At 36.9% G+C, this 14,756-nt stretch overlaps 1 protein-coding gene across 2 annotated transcripts in view; it reads right to left on the reverse strand.

The window, feature by feature from the left end:
* Positions 1-851: 851 nt before the first annotated feature.
* RBM25 (RNA binding motif protein 25) overlaps positions 852-14,756 on the reverse strand; it is a 32,872-nt gene continuing 18,967 nt past the window's right edge. For both annotated transcript variants that reach the window (XM_063159171.1, XM_063159172.1), the window contains 11 exons: positions 14,550-14,633; positions 10,700-10,977; positions 9,660-9,876; positions 9,265-9,354; positions 7,617-7,690; positions 6,748-6,898; positions 6,071-6,395; positions 4,790-5,064; positions 4,208-4,306; positions 3,463-3,510; positions 852-2,408 (listed from right to left, as the gene is read on the reverse strand). In XM_063159171.1, coding sequence (XP_063015241.1) covers positions 2,316-2,408; positions 3,463-3,510; positions 4,208-4,306; positions 4,790-5,064; positions 6,071-6,395; positions 6,748-6,898; positions 7,617-7,690; positions 9,265-9,354; positions 9,660-9,876; positions 10,700-10,977; positions 14,550-14,633 — 1,734 coding nt within the window. In that variant the 3' untranslated portion in view covers positions 852-2,315. The remainder of the gene's footprint in view (positions 2,409-3,462; positions 3,511-4,207; positions 4,307-4,789; positions 5,065-6,070; positions 6,396-6,747; positions 6,899-7,616; positions 7,691-9,264; positions 9,355-9,659; positions 9,877-10,699; positions 10,978-14,549; positions 14,634-14,756) is intronic.

A 14,756-nucleotide genomic window follows, 5' to 3' on the forward strand; every position in this document is an offset into this window, starting at 1 on the left:
ATTCCTTTCTTCTTCCACTACTGAAAAAAACCTGAACTTCCACAAAACTGATTTTTTGATGATATGACAATGATTCTATATACTTATTTACCTAGATATTTAACACTCCAGCTTAGAGTTTACATGTCTTTCTCATCCCAGCACCTTCAGTCTCCTTAGGAGAGTACAAGCTTATGTCTATTGCACACACAGCTTTAGTTTAGGGCAGAAATGAACTGAAGTTTCACAACTTGAGCTTTCTCTGAAGAATCTGGATAAGGATGTTGGGCAATCTGTCACACAGCGGCATTACAATGTGTTTGTCACATTTGTCTTGTTTAACTACTACTCATGACAGAGAATGCCATTTACCAGGTCAAAAGGCACTCGTGATGCTCAGTCTCCCTCTTCTCTGTATTTGCTACAAACAGAGCAAGCTTTGAATTTATTTAGAATTTGAAAACTTTTTGATAAATAAAGATGCAGAACTGTATAGGGAGAACAGGGAAGTAATTTCTTAGGGTTGCAACCATCAAGTTGCAGAAAAAATTAGGAAGATTGCAACATGTAAGCATGCAAACCAAAACAGGCTCAGGCAAACTCAAGCACAACATGAAAGTAACATCTGAGCATGACACTTCAAGTTAAAAAAGAACATTTGGTGGCGTGTCGTGTAGTACCACAGAGATGAGAAAGAACATACTGGGATCACATCTAAATTTGCAGGCTTCTAGTCACCTGATGTAAGCAGGAGGTAGTTTTAAACACACCCCACTCCACCCCCACCTTAAATTGGGAACACTTGATTCAGTAAGCAGTATTAAATACAATTGCATGCTGCATAAGACTCCAAAAGAATATCAACCCTTAAATCAAATATATACATTTTTAATATCTGAAATATTTACATGGTGGAACCTATACACGATCCCAATTGTTAAGAACAGTGTTTTCAAGTGTCCTCTCCCGATACCAACAACTAGTAACTCAAGGTCACAGTTATGTTTTCTGAACAGGTCAACCTGTATCCTTCAGTTAAATACAATACAGAGATACTGGAACACCTTTACTTAATTTGTTTGATATTAAGAATTTTGTTTCAAAAATTAAAAATAACTTTGAGACCGTTTGCTCCCTGGAACACAGTCCTCCTGCAATCAAAACAGCTCACAGCACATTATAGATCTGACTTCTTACCCAGGTATGAGATAAAAAAAATGCAGTTTACAGTACATGTCATCATTTATACCATATCAGTCTATTTATAAAAAAAACATACAAACAAGGCAGGAAAATATTACCCTCTTTTTGTGGACAACAGACTGCATACAGTAGAAAACAAAAGTCAGGGCTAGTTTAACAGTATGGATAAAAACAAGATTTCAGCTTTGTTTGACAACTTATGTTTTAGTTTACATGGTTGGTTGGTTTTTTTTAAGAGACTGTCATATTCAAACAGGGCTTTTTGTTTTGTTTCTAAATACTAAAAATAAAAAGTTTTAAAAAATAGTTTCTTCTTAAAAAAACCATCTGATTATTTTGGAGACAGAAGGGATAGTAGGTAGGGCTAGAATGAAATCGAGCAGAAAAAAACCCCAAAAACCATTAGGTAGCACTTACTGAATTTAGGTCCTGCTCTTGTTTTAACTGAGCAAATAAAAAACTTCCTGTGATTTGCACTTTCTGGGAAAGACAGAACATCTGCAAGAGATTAGGTTCCCAGCTTCATTAGTAACTCTTAATGGGCAACAAAGTGCCAAGATTACTACTGGTTCACATTAGAAATAGAGGTTTGAAGGAAATCCTTTTCCAGTCAGATGAAGAGATCAAATGACCACACAAAGCTGTTCTGTGAAAACAGCTCAAGACACTTATTTTTAAATTGTATTTTGATCACTTCTTAAATTAAAAAGGGGAAGTATGCTCCCAAAAAAAGACTGATAAACTTGCAGTAAAATCCTTTGTCTTCATCTGTAACTGATATAGCTCCACATTAAGTGCAAATGTTTTGCAAAACAGGGGATTTTTTTTTTAATATTTACAAGAATCAGAGTAACATAACAAAATTACCAAAGAGCATGTACAGTAGCTGCAGCTTATAAAACATACTGGTAATTGTACCTCATGTATTATAAAGAGAACCAATGCAGGATTTGATAACTAATTCAGAAGGGTAAAAGGGGCCTCAGAGCAGAGGACAAAAAAATTCACATTTTCTACATAAAAAAATACAGGTCTCAAGTCTCTGAGAACAGAGAAAATTCCAAGTCTCTGAACAATGGGGGAAAAAAAAAAGCCCAAAATTGAAATGGAACCCTAGAAGCAAGGAGAGTGCTTTATTTCACTAGGCCAATCTTCTTTGCTTCTGTCTCGTATATCAACAACCTCCACATTTTGACTATGAAAACTTCAGCTTCTTCATCTAGTACCTGTAGGAAATACACATTTCATAGATTATTTTTTAGGTTATGCATTCCAGTTATAAAGACTAATTGTAGACAGATCAGAAAAAAAAAAAACGGATACAGCATAATACAAGTCCTTGAGAGAAGGGACCGAATGAACTCTGGTGAGTTTGTGTGTCCAGCCTCAGTGACTTGACCAGGCTCTAACCATATCCTTGTATAGTGCAGCTGTTGAGCACGTCAAGGAAGAAGCATCAGTAAACTAAACCACCAAAAGTGGTTTGGGAAGAGGCAGAGAAATGGCAGGCTTGGAAATATTGTAAGAACAAAACATTCACATGTGGTTGTCTTCTTTTAAATTAACTCCTAATCTCTGCTCATTTTGATTTGGAACTTCCTTGGACATTTGTTAAATAAACCCTCAAAGGATTTCTCTTCCCTGAACTTATTATGTAGGCTTTTCTTGAATCTGTACAAACTTTTAGCGTGCACAGCATCTCTCCAAAGTTCCTCAAGTCACCTACTAGTCACACCAAAAACAATCTACTATCTTGCACTATGCAAGTGGATCCTATCAACTTTGCCTCCAAGTTTACTTACAGGAAGAGAGCAGATTAGTTTTTATTTACCTTTCAGTGTATGAAAACATGGTGGAACAGTAGCATTATTTCATACTGTTTCTCTCTTCCAACACCAGGCAAAAAAAAGCTTTTACTTTTTTACAGAAAATCACCTTTTGCTCATTAATTAGGAAAAGACCCACTGAACCACTAATAAAAATCTATTCATAAGAATGAGAAGGAATAAAAGTTTTTATTTCTGACATAGTTCTGTTATTGTTGATTTTGACATCTACTACTAGGGACAAAAAATTTTTGTTCCACATTTCTGAGAAGTTCTGAAGAGGGGTCAGTAATTTGTACCTAAGTGTTGTAACAGCAAAATAATGCCTGTGCTGGCACAATGTGCTTAATTATTTCTAACACGTTTTCTGTTATGGACTCTTGCTATTTTGCATAATTGACTTTTAGCTTCAGTAAAATGCAGAAGGTATATCAGTTACAGAATGTCTGCTTACCATGGCAACATCATCCAGTATGCTCTGAGGTGAGCTATGAGCCATAACCTGAAAGAAACAAATGTTTTTAGATGGAAAACTTAGAATAAACCCTAAACACATTTTTGACAAATCCAGCTATGTCCAAGGAATTCTGAAATCTTTGCACGTGCAAGAAGTATTTGCAGTTCATCAGGTTCCAGTAACAGTCATGGCAAAAATTAGCATTAAACTGCATCGGAATCCATCAGAGTGAGTCCTAGTTTATGGCCAACTACCGAGGAACAACTTCCAGGAAGCTCCAGAGATTCACATGTCCTGTATTTGCCAGCTATTCTTATATCTCCAATTATGTTTTCTTAATTTAAAGAAAAAAACTTCCCTCCTTCAACAATAAGCTGCTAATGGAAGAAAAAGGCAAATTTCTCCCTGTATCACTCCTCCTAACTGGATTTCTCATCTACCTGTTAAGTATTTAATTTTTTTTCCAGAACCAAGTAAGTTGTATTTCAAGACCATAGAGTTCCATTTATTTACATATATATGCACCCCATATATAATGTAAGCATGGAAAACATTCAACTTCTCAGTTTGACTTTCTGCTAATCAACTGTGTCACAAAACTCTCAGGACTTGCTTTGCCTCTCATATGGTAGCCCCAAGATAAACCAAGAAAAGCCATTATAAACACGAGTACAGGAGTCACTGTTACATTTTAAATAGGGAGGAAAGCCCTAACTTCACAGAGAACACAGAAAACACAAACCTTAGAGCAAACAAAGTCAACTAGTGTGGCTTCTTCTTCACCAATATATTCTATTATTTTCTTATTAATCCATGGTCTAATTCGACGTTCCATTAGCGTCTGGAAAAAAAAAACACAAAACCAAAATTAATAATTACTTTAAGCTTCACTCTGTTGTGAGAACTGCCCAATAGGTATCTAGAAGACTCAAACAGCTGTTTAGCAGAAGATACATTTTGCTATCAATGACACAAACAGCTGTTTAGCAGAAGATACATTTTGCTATCAATGACACAACCCTTAAAGATTTGGCATATGCAAGTATTGCTGAGAGCCACTCAAACATTTTACAGTCTTTTTTCCTCCTTCCATAAAACTGCTTGATAATTTGTAGTGGCAGTTCAAGGGAAACCCAAAAAAAAAGCAGCCATACTTCAGAATAAGGACTATGTATGAACAATAACTAGAGGACTCAAGTTTGACTCCACTTGATGATGATACTCCAATCCACTGTGGTCCCAGTAATCTTGCTTTTCTGTTCAATTATAATGTTTATTTGGAAAAATTAAGCCTTTTTAAAAATGATTAAATGAATCAACTTACTGAATCCACAATTGACCAGTCAAGAGGATAAGCAAAGAGCTCTGGTTTTGCTGTGGGTATCTTCTCAATGAGACTCTTAATGTGCTTGCGCTTTTCTTCTGTATTGACACTGCCTTTGATACTGCTTTTATCTTCTTCTCCATAATCCAGGGGAACAAGTTTCCTTTTTCGGGGCACATCGTCACTGTCTTCATCATCAAATTTATTGAAAACACTATCCACAGCAAGTTTCTTCCTTTTTACAGCATTAGGCTGATTAGGACTGTTGCAGGCACCTACAACCCAAAAGGCAGAGTAATGTATTCATCCACTGCAACAAGTTTGCTCTTCCCTCATTACTTGAGGAATATTGCTTTATATGCTACATAAACGTCTGTGAATGCCTGACACTGGCTTTTCATCTCTCAAACTCTGTTACAAAAGCGGCCAAAGAAGTAAAGATATTTAATGGAGTGTGTTAATGACTGACCCATCTGAAAAATAGGGTCTTTTTCTCTGCCCTGAAACCAATAAGCACTGTCTCTGAGGGAAGACCATAGTCGAGCCTCAGCCTCAGCAAAGGCAGAGCACAGAGTGAAAGGTTGCAATGCGTAAGAAAAGCGCTCATCAGCTCAGACCATGCAGTCTCTCGTCATTCGAAATATAACACAGTGTGAGCTCAAAGTGCAGCCCAGCACAACTTCATCAAAATAGTAAATAATAAACACACAAACCTTCTGGAGTACAAATGTTTTTAGTTCTGCTGCTCACAAGTAATTTTTTTAAAACAGCAGGAAATTTCTATAGTACTAAGGAATTCTGGGCTCAAATTTCACCCACAACTGTCATCAGTTTCTTGTAATATTCTAACAGGAAGAAAAAAAATCTAATTTTATTTTTCTTTAAAAGGGTCTTAAATAAACATAAGAACTACCTAGGTCTTAAATTTAACATATACTTACACCAATGAAAAGTAGCTATGAGTTTCAAAGAGATATTTGCAGATATATTAAGGTGGAAAGCCAGGTGAAAATAACCAATCCCAGCTCAGAATATTTCTACAAAAATTGGCCCTTGAACATGCCTAAACTTCCCTCCTTTTTTGGCCTCGAGGTTTTGGATGAAGAGAGCTCTATAAAATGTATCTTCTGGTTAGGTCAACTCAAGCACAGTATCTGGATAACAACTACTTAAAATAAATACATCAAACCATTCGACGTATTTGGAAAATCAGGTGGCTACTCAGTTTGACAATTTTTATTTTGATCCCATAAGGAAGATTGAAATAAAACTTAAACTTGCCCAATTTGAGGCTGAGTCCAATTTTGGGCCGATGCTCCTCCAGTTGCTGTTGTTCAGGTGAATTTTCATGAGGGATAATAATGCCACAGGGAGATTCATCACCAGGTGTGTTAGGAGTTGCATTTCCACTAGCTGAAGAGACAGATGGAGCAGAACTGATAGGTCGTAAAGTTGGTTTAAGGCAGGGCTTTTGTTCAGGCTCCTCCTCCTCTTCCTCTGGCTCTTCTCGTTTTTCTTCTTTTTCTGCCTTGTCTTCCTCTTCCTCCTCAGATTCTGGCTCTTGTTTTATTTGTGGCTGCCTACGCCGCTCAGCCTCCTGCTCCATCTACAATGAAACAGACAATTAGCAAAAACAGAAGGTCTCTCAAAACCAGTACTGTTTGAAAACAATCTAAAGATCCTCCTCTTTAGAAGGCTGTTAGCCAAGAAAAAGAACCATAACTACTGGCATTCTTATAAGGAATCCTGATTAATTCAAATTTGTTTTCAACTCCATCAAATCTGGATGTGGATCTGGAAAGTTTTTTTGTTGTCATGGTTCCTACCGCCTATCTGGACTTCTTTATAAGAAAAAGCAAATAGAGATAATAGTAAGTATCAGGTCTCTTACACCAATTTGGCTTAATACAACCAGAATACAAAGGACTCGTTTTCCTGTCAGACCAACAGCAACTCACCCTCTGGAGTTCCGCATCTGGATCTGGATGTCCTTCAGCCAGAAGACGCTGCCTAATTTCTTCTAATTCTTCCTTTTCCCTTTTCCTATCTCGTTCATCTGCTTCCATCTCCTTTTCCCTGTCTCTTAGCCTCTTCTGAAGAGCACTACCCCTATAAAAGATACATATTTTTTATTGAGACAACATTTCAATGAGGGGCTTGTACCACAATACAAGAAAAACTTCATGCCACATATATCTGCCACTAAATGAAAATAAGATTCATAAGGGCACCTGGCATCCTCTGTTTTTGTAACATTAGAATCTTAAGATACAAGGTCTCAACCTTACAGTACAGAATCTACCCCACCACATTAAACAGAAGTAGAGCATGTGGCTGCTGATCTCTTTAGAGAAAGAATCAAGTTTTATAGGTATTTGGCCAGAACCACTTCTGCTAATTTAGTTTTATGCAAATGTTAGTTAGTCCCATGCTGAAGGATGTTCCCAATCATCTACATTAACCAGCTGGCTCTTCATATTATTTACAGCTTCTTTGCCTTGAATTATTTAGAAGCATGCTTGTTCCCTTCTCCCTGCTCCCCGCAACTTATTTTGACATTATACTGACCTCTGCCCTGCCTCACAAAAATAAAGTCATGGGAATGAGCAGTTACTCCCAAGCATTAACCAGCAGAAGTAATGAGCTTCCCTTTTCACTCTGCCACTTATGAAGTGACACAAAAATAATTAGGAAATTATTGCCACATTAACCTTACAGTGCCACATTACAAGGCAAATATAAACTCCATAAGCCCCTACCAACAAACCCTACAACTGTGTTTTAAAGTAAAAATGGACATTTTTTTGTTAGGAATACAAAGACATACCTGTAGTATTTTGGATCATCTCTGTCATCATCATAATCTTCTAAGAATTCTTTCAACCGTTTGGCTTCTTTTGCCTGCAAGGAATTGAAACATAAATAAGGATTTCTGGTTTCCTTTTCAGGAGTTTAAAATTTATTAATGTTATTAGCAAGTTAATTGTAGATCTACTCTGCTTTAAACTAAAATACAGAGTTTTCCAAACAGAAAATGGAAAATTTTGGTATTGCATCCAGAGGGTCCACTGGTATCATGTCACCAATATATAGATATATATATATGTACACACACACACATAAACATTCCCATCCACATACATGTATACTTATTTGGTTTATTTTGTTTTGCATTACAGATTAAGAAGATCAAAAGTTCCTTTTCTTCAAATCCTGGCATGGCAGCCTAACTGTATTTTATAAGTACTGCTTTGTTTCAAGAGCTTTTTTAAGACAGTCATGCACAGAAACAAATTTGATGGGTGCTCCTAGGATAAGCACCCTCCTATTGTGGTACTGAAAAAAACCACATGGCATCAAGGTACAGGCTTATGTGGTATTAACGTGCAGGCGAGGGAGAAAAAGAGGAGACTCGCCCCGCTGTAGGGGACAAGGGAGAAAGTGTCTCCTCTCTTTCTCCCCCTCTGATAAAAGGGGCAAAATTCTCAGTTTGTTAAGGGAAATTCAATTAGGAACTTCTAACCTGTATTTAAGCAATATCCTTAAACCAACAATATATTTCTGTGCTAATGACTTTGAGAAACAGATTATGATTATGGCTGTAATTTCAGCACAAAATGAAACACTGTTTTCTACAACTGCAATCCACAGCCAGCATGCAGGAGGATTTGGAATGGAAAATATAGTTGAGCCAATTTCAAACATTTTGTCCCCTGCTCATGCATTTAGAGGGAAAAGGTGGATTCCACATGAAACAATGTATTTTATAATCCTCTTTCCCCTGTGTGTTTCTTTGCACATAAGGCTTTGAAGCAATTTCTAACCCACTCTCTACTACCTCAACGTCTCTCCTCTGGGAATCTATGAAGTGAAATAACACTCCTAAAACCTAAAATAACTTTTCTATGCTTTAGCACAAAATGATGAGATTACAGAATTATCTATCTTCCAAAGGTGTCTTTTCCAACAAAGCTTCCAAGTGTTACATTGGTAACTGATAATTTCACAACTAATGAACTAAGGACACGCTTTTATTAAGTGCAGAGATACATTAAAGAATATTGCATCGTAGCTCATAAAAGGTTTGGGCACATGAGCAGGTTGGAAGTTAAAAAAACAGGTCTAGTTCTACCTAAATGACATAGAACACACAGTAGGTTTTGTCACAAATCTGACAGAAGTTACAGATGAAATAGTACGCGATGATTGGACCACAGTATTTTGCAGCTGCCTACTTCTCATGCTTATGCCTTAATTAGACCAAACCACTAGGCTTTGTTTTTCAGACTTTAAGTAGTACTCCCACTTACTAGACATCTTCTGTTTCAAGTCTATTAACTGAGGGGGGGGGGTGTATAAAAACACATGCAGCCTTTATACAAAATGAGAGCTCTATTACTATCCAGAATATTCCATTCTAAATGGGACCAAGAGAACAAGGCAAGGAAAATTACAAGTCAAACTACACGCCTTACCATTTCCCGTCTTCTTTCTTCTTCCCTCTCAGCCTCTTTTTCATATTCTCGACTTTTTTTTCGTTCTCTGATTTCCCAGTTTTTAAGACGCTGCAACAGAAGAAAATACACTTAAATCCTCAAGAACATTAAGAACAGCAGTACTACTTCAAAGTTAGTTTGAATTGTTGTTTAAAATAACTGTAACTACTAATAATTTGCATAATTTTTATTCAAAACGCCCGAATAAAAAGTCTGTTTTGACAGTGACAAACATATTCTGCCCCAGCTCATGTACTCAAAAGATAAAAAATGGATTTAGGAAAAGAAGAATGATGTGTTTTATACTAGAGGACTTGTTATCAAGTCTCAAAAGACTTTTTTTTATTTAAAGAATCTTTAAAATTCCAACCTACCTCTTGATATGCAGCTTCCTTTTCACGCAGTTTCCTCTCCAGTTTTCGTCGTTCGTAGGCATCTTCTTCATCTTCTTCTCGGTCTCTCTTCTTATCCTTTTCTCTCTCTCGTTCCCGCTCTCTTTCCCGCTCCCGTTCTCTTTCCCGTTCCCTCTCGCGTTCTCGTTCTCTTTCCCTCTCGCGTTCTCGTTCTCTTTCCCTGTCTCTGCTTTTTTCTCTGAAGGAAGAAAAAACCCCGAAGTTCAGTAGAGAGCCTCTCCATTCAATCAAATGATTAATAGAGGTTAGTTTTCTTCTGCAGTTGTAGAAGATGATTAGCTGGTACAAAAATGGGCATAAAATCAATACTAACTGATGGGTATTCAAAAACCCACTAAAAGTAATTGTTTGAACACTAACCATTAAATAGCAATATTTACAGAAACTAAGAATGAGCATATGGCAATTTCTTATGAGACTGAGTTAGCAGTTCTGCACAGCCAAAATTACCAGAAATAAAGGGTATCCTTAACAAATCTTTTGTGTTCATGTGGCTTACAGACAATTTCAACACTTCTGATGATTTAATGTGAAAGCAGCACTTGATATATGATATGATTAATTACAGCTTGAATGAGTAATTCCCTTGCTTTTAGTAAAAAACCCCACAATCCAAACAAAAAACCCAAACCAAACCAACTGAAACAAAACCCCCTGAAATCCAACAAAGGAAATGATAAAACCTGTTTAAGCTAAGAAATGCCACAAACATAAGATAATCTTAAGCAGGAATAAAGCTAATAATGAAAAATAGGAGACATTTGAGATAAAACCAGTATGCTTATATCCTCTTTGGAGAGTTGCTTACTGCATACTGCAGTTGTTATATTCTTGTGCTGTGGGGGGAAGTCAAGTATTCTCCCAGTTTGGACTTCCTGCTCTTACTCTGATCTTCCACAAGGATCATTCTCTTTTGAATGGCAGCTGATCTACTGAACTATATGCATTTAGTAAACAGCACTAAGAAAAAGTGAAATAAATACTAGCTGAAGTACATTTACCTTGATCTGCTCCGATCCTTGCGATCTGAACTCCTTTCACGATCTCTGTCCCGGTCTCTGTCTCGTTCGCGGTCTCTGTCTCGGTCCTTAGTTCGGTCACGGTCCCTATCTCGCTCCCGTTCACGCTCCCGTTCCTTCTCCTTCTCTCGTTCACGTTCCCTCTCTCTTTCACGCTCCCTCCTTTCTCGTTCACGCTCCCGTTCCCTTTCTCTTTCTCTGCGTTCTTTTTCAATTTCCTGTCTTTCTTTCTCCTTTTTGCCTTTTTCCTCCTCCAGTTTCTAAAAACCAACAAGAGAACTTTCATAGTTAATTTTGTAGTTACACAAACTGGATATTCCCGACACAACACACAAGGCTGGTAATGGAAATACCAAAACCGCCACTAATTTAAAAACATTAAATAGGGCTTGGTGGGTATTTTTTGGAACTTGTAAGTATGAAATCAAAATGCAGCAATCACAAGACTTAAGTTTTGTGCAAAAGCACAGATCTACCCAGACCAGCAATCTCCAACCTTAGTAGACTAGGGCTGGTCTTGTATTGTGAGCTGACTAAACTGCACATTCAGTGTGCACTACCAGTCATGACTCAGGTGGGACTCAAATTCTACTGGCCTTATAAGCCAGTTGGGTACAAGTAAAGTGAACTTCCAGCTGATAAAATTAACTCCATTCAATTAGGAAAATATATTTCAGTGGAATGCTTACTGGGACAGTGAGTTGTTTCCAAAAAAGTCTTGGAACACCAAAACCATCCTAGATGAAAACTTGGGTAAAGAAATATATCCACTTACACACGGTGCATGTGGTTAAACAGTGAAGAAAACTGTCACTTTTCCCCTTTTCCCTCCCTAAAAAAGTTCTAAGTGTTCATTGGTAAGAACTGGACTCTGCAGAATGGAATCTTAACTTCCACCACTGCAAGATGGAGACAGTTAAAAAAAAGGTTGGAAATAGCTCTTTTGAAACACAGAAACTAAAGGTTACCTGCTACAGTTTTACTAAAAATTGTACAAAATTGCCCCTTTTTTCATACAGAAACAGTTCTTATGACCAGAATTCCTATAAGACAATAGAAAATACATCAACAGAACGATAGATAAATCCATCCTTGGAAGCAATTGTTATGTGTTCACTTACAGATGCTGTGCTAGGACATGGACCGCCAACACTGGATTAACCTTGCCTATTAGCTATGTTTCTGGGAGGAAGAGCAAGTACACGGTTCACAAATATACCAAATAACAACCACATATACCAAATTTCAACCTGATGGATGCAAGAATACCACTTTTTGAACAAATATTGAGCAGAATAAACAGGTTTATCCCCTTTGGCTCCACGTTTACCATCACTGAAATGAAATTAAAAACTGGAACAATGAAACAGCATTTCTCTGGTTTGTGTTTTTTTGTTCTTTTCTTTTAAACAAAGCATTTAAGACAACTTTAAAAAGCAATCTTACCTGATTAGTGTTCTTCTGCCATAGGCACAGGGACCAGAGAACCGACAAAGGATTACAGAAATAAAGCTAAATCACCAGTGATTAATGTATCCAGTGAAACTATGCTGCATTGATAACACAATACAGGCAAACCCATGTTGGATACATTGAAATCACAAAGGAAAAAGGGACTAAAAATGGTAGGAATTGGTAGAAAACTGATGTGAAAAAATAAAGCTTAGATCCTATAATACACACTGGGCTGCAAAACTAATTTCTAAGGACTGTATTATCCAGGAGCTTTACAGTGTTAAACCTCAGTAGGGTAAAATTTTAAACTAGGTTGTCAACTTTTAAAAACAACTTACCTCAAATTTCATATACTTTTAAAGAAAGTTTACATACTGAAGTGGTTGATACTTACAGGTTATCTTAGATGTTCCAATAGAAATTTCTTTAGTTGAACTCCTGCTTTTTCACCACTCTCAAAAAATTTGTTTATGGTGAGATTTCTCAAGAGAGTGGGTTTCTTTCTTTTATTAAAAATATATTCACAGAAGTGTAAATACACACGCACAAGTTTTGGTATACTAAAATCCTTTTCTCAAGTCCACTTCCTTAAAATCCAATTGAAAAAATAAACAGGTGTATTTTGTAATCAAAATCTGACCTCAGTTAACTTCTGTAAACCTAAATAAAAGGATCTGACAGGGTAATGGGATGGGAACAGTATCAGATAAACTGAAGTAATGAACAGAAATGAACAGGTAGAAGAATTATAAATCTTACCTTGAGCTCTCTTCAGACTCGTCCGTGCTGTAAATGGACGCCCCCTGCAATGCTGATACCCTGACAGTCTGTCGTTATTGTTTATAAACTCATACCAAAAACATGCAAAGGTTCACTGTGCTCACTAGCCCGCTGCTAAAGATTCAACAGCCCCTTTTAAACATATCCAATATACACAATGATTACTTCTAGTTGATTTTTGACGTTAAGAAATTCAAAACAGCCCCCCAAAAATACAAATCGAGGGCACTGAAATGCCCAACAGCTTCTGAAACAGTGAAGCTTGTTTTTTGTTTGTTTTGTTTGCAATTTAAAAAAAAGTATTACTCATTTGCATTTTAGTATCAGTGACAACATGGGGCTTGGAATTGAACACAATTCTACTGAAGTTTCACCACTAACCAGTTTCACGTTCAATTGCTGAGCTTCTTTGGTTGACTTTTTCTAGTTTTTTTTTTTTCCCCCAGGTTTCTATCTTGCAAAGCTTTAGTCAAGAGAAAAACTGAAAACGTGTACATACAATAACATGTAGTCACCTGTGTTCATACTGATATGTTTGCATGAAAACATGGTACCATCCCCAGTGACTGCATGTGGTAAAGCTGAAACAACATGGACACACTTCACCTCGCTGTATCTTCAACATTTTCTTTAATGTTGACGTGGGGGTACTTTGAAAGAAAATGTGTGCTCAAAAGAGCAGCTTGTGGATACTTCCCTAGGCCAAGGACCACTCCAATCTTGTTGGGAAAAAATTAATACCAACTTTAAGCTAAACATTAAAATAAGACCATCACATGCATAGCTGTGCTCTCCGATCCGCAAGTATCACTTTCCAAAGCAGAAACATTCACATTTGCACTAGCATTAGTGGAAACTTCTGTAAGTGGGGACCCTGGGGTGGGACTTGATGTGCACAAACATTTCCAAGCCAGTTACCCCTTTGCATATTTTTCTGAGGGGGCATCCATAAGTATAATAAAAAACAGAAACTCATACTTACATCCTATTCCATGTTACTTTCCAAGCTGTGAGTTTCATCTTGCATTAGTCACCATATGATCTCTATCATAATGGTGGGGGTCAATGAATAGATTAGCTTTATGGGAATTTACAGTTCTTCCATGCATCTAAAGTTTGGTAAGTCTGGTAACCACTGACCTAGTTTTAATCTTCCCCCACTCTTAACTTAGAACTATTAAAATAAAAGACTTTAATTTAATTCACGTTTCATCTCTTCAAAAATCTTGGATAATGTTACAAATCTACCTAGAGAAACACACTCAAGTGTATGTCTTATACTGCAGCCCCGTTTAGCCTTCACTTATAAATATATTGACTTAATGTATGTGTAGCAACTTAAGCTGCCTTTATTCATGCTGAAGTGAGAAGAATGAAAAATACTCAGTAGCAATCAAAGTCTTAGCATAAAGATGTCACGGGCCACTTTAACGTGGCAACTGTCTTTTTCTGACTTGTAAAGAGCTACATGTATATTAAACCTAATATAAACATAATTTTAAGTGATAATGCAATGGTACTGCTAAATTTTATAACAGTGGTTTTTTGGATTTTGAAAAAGCCTAATTTGTATCAAGTGCAAAAACAAGAATACTACCTTGTGTGTGTCTCTGAATTTACTGATCTCTCTTGATATCAGGTCTCTTTTGTCTTCCTCCATTTCTATAGCATTTATATCCTCCTAAAAAACAAGGGGGACAGGAGTAAAAGCATTAACAGCCATCTGTACAGACATAGGAGAACAAGAGAAAAGCTGAAGGTTAGAAGTTTTCAACCAGTCTTGCAAGAGAAAAATAAAGTCCTT

The sequence above is a fragment of the Melospiza melodia genome, chromosome 6, assembly GCF_035770615.1.
Source record: "Melospiza melodia melodia isolate bMelMel2 chromosome 6, bMelMel2.pri, whole genome shotgun sequence".
Taxonomy (NCBI): domain Eukaryota; kingdom Metazoa; phylum Chordata; class Aves; order Passeriformes; family Passerellidae; genus Melospiza; species Melospiza melodia.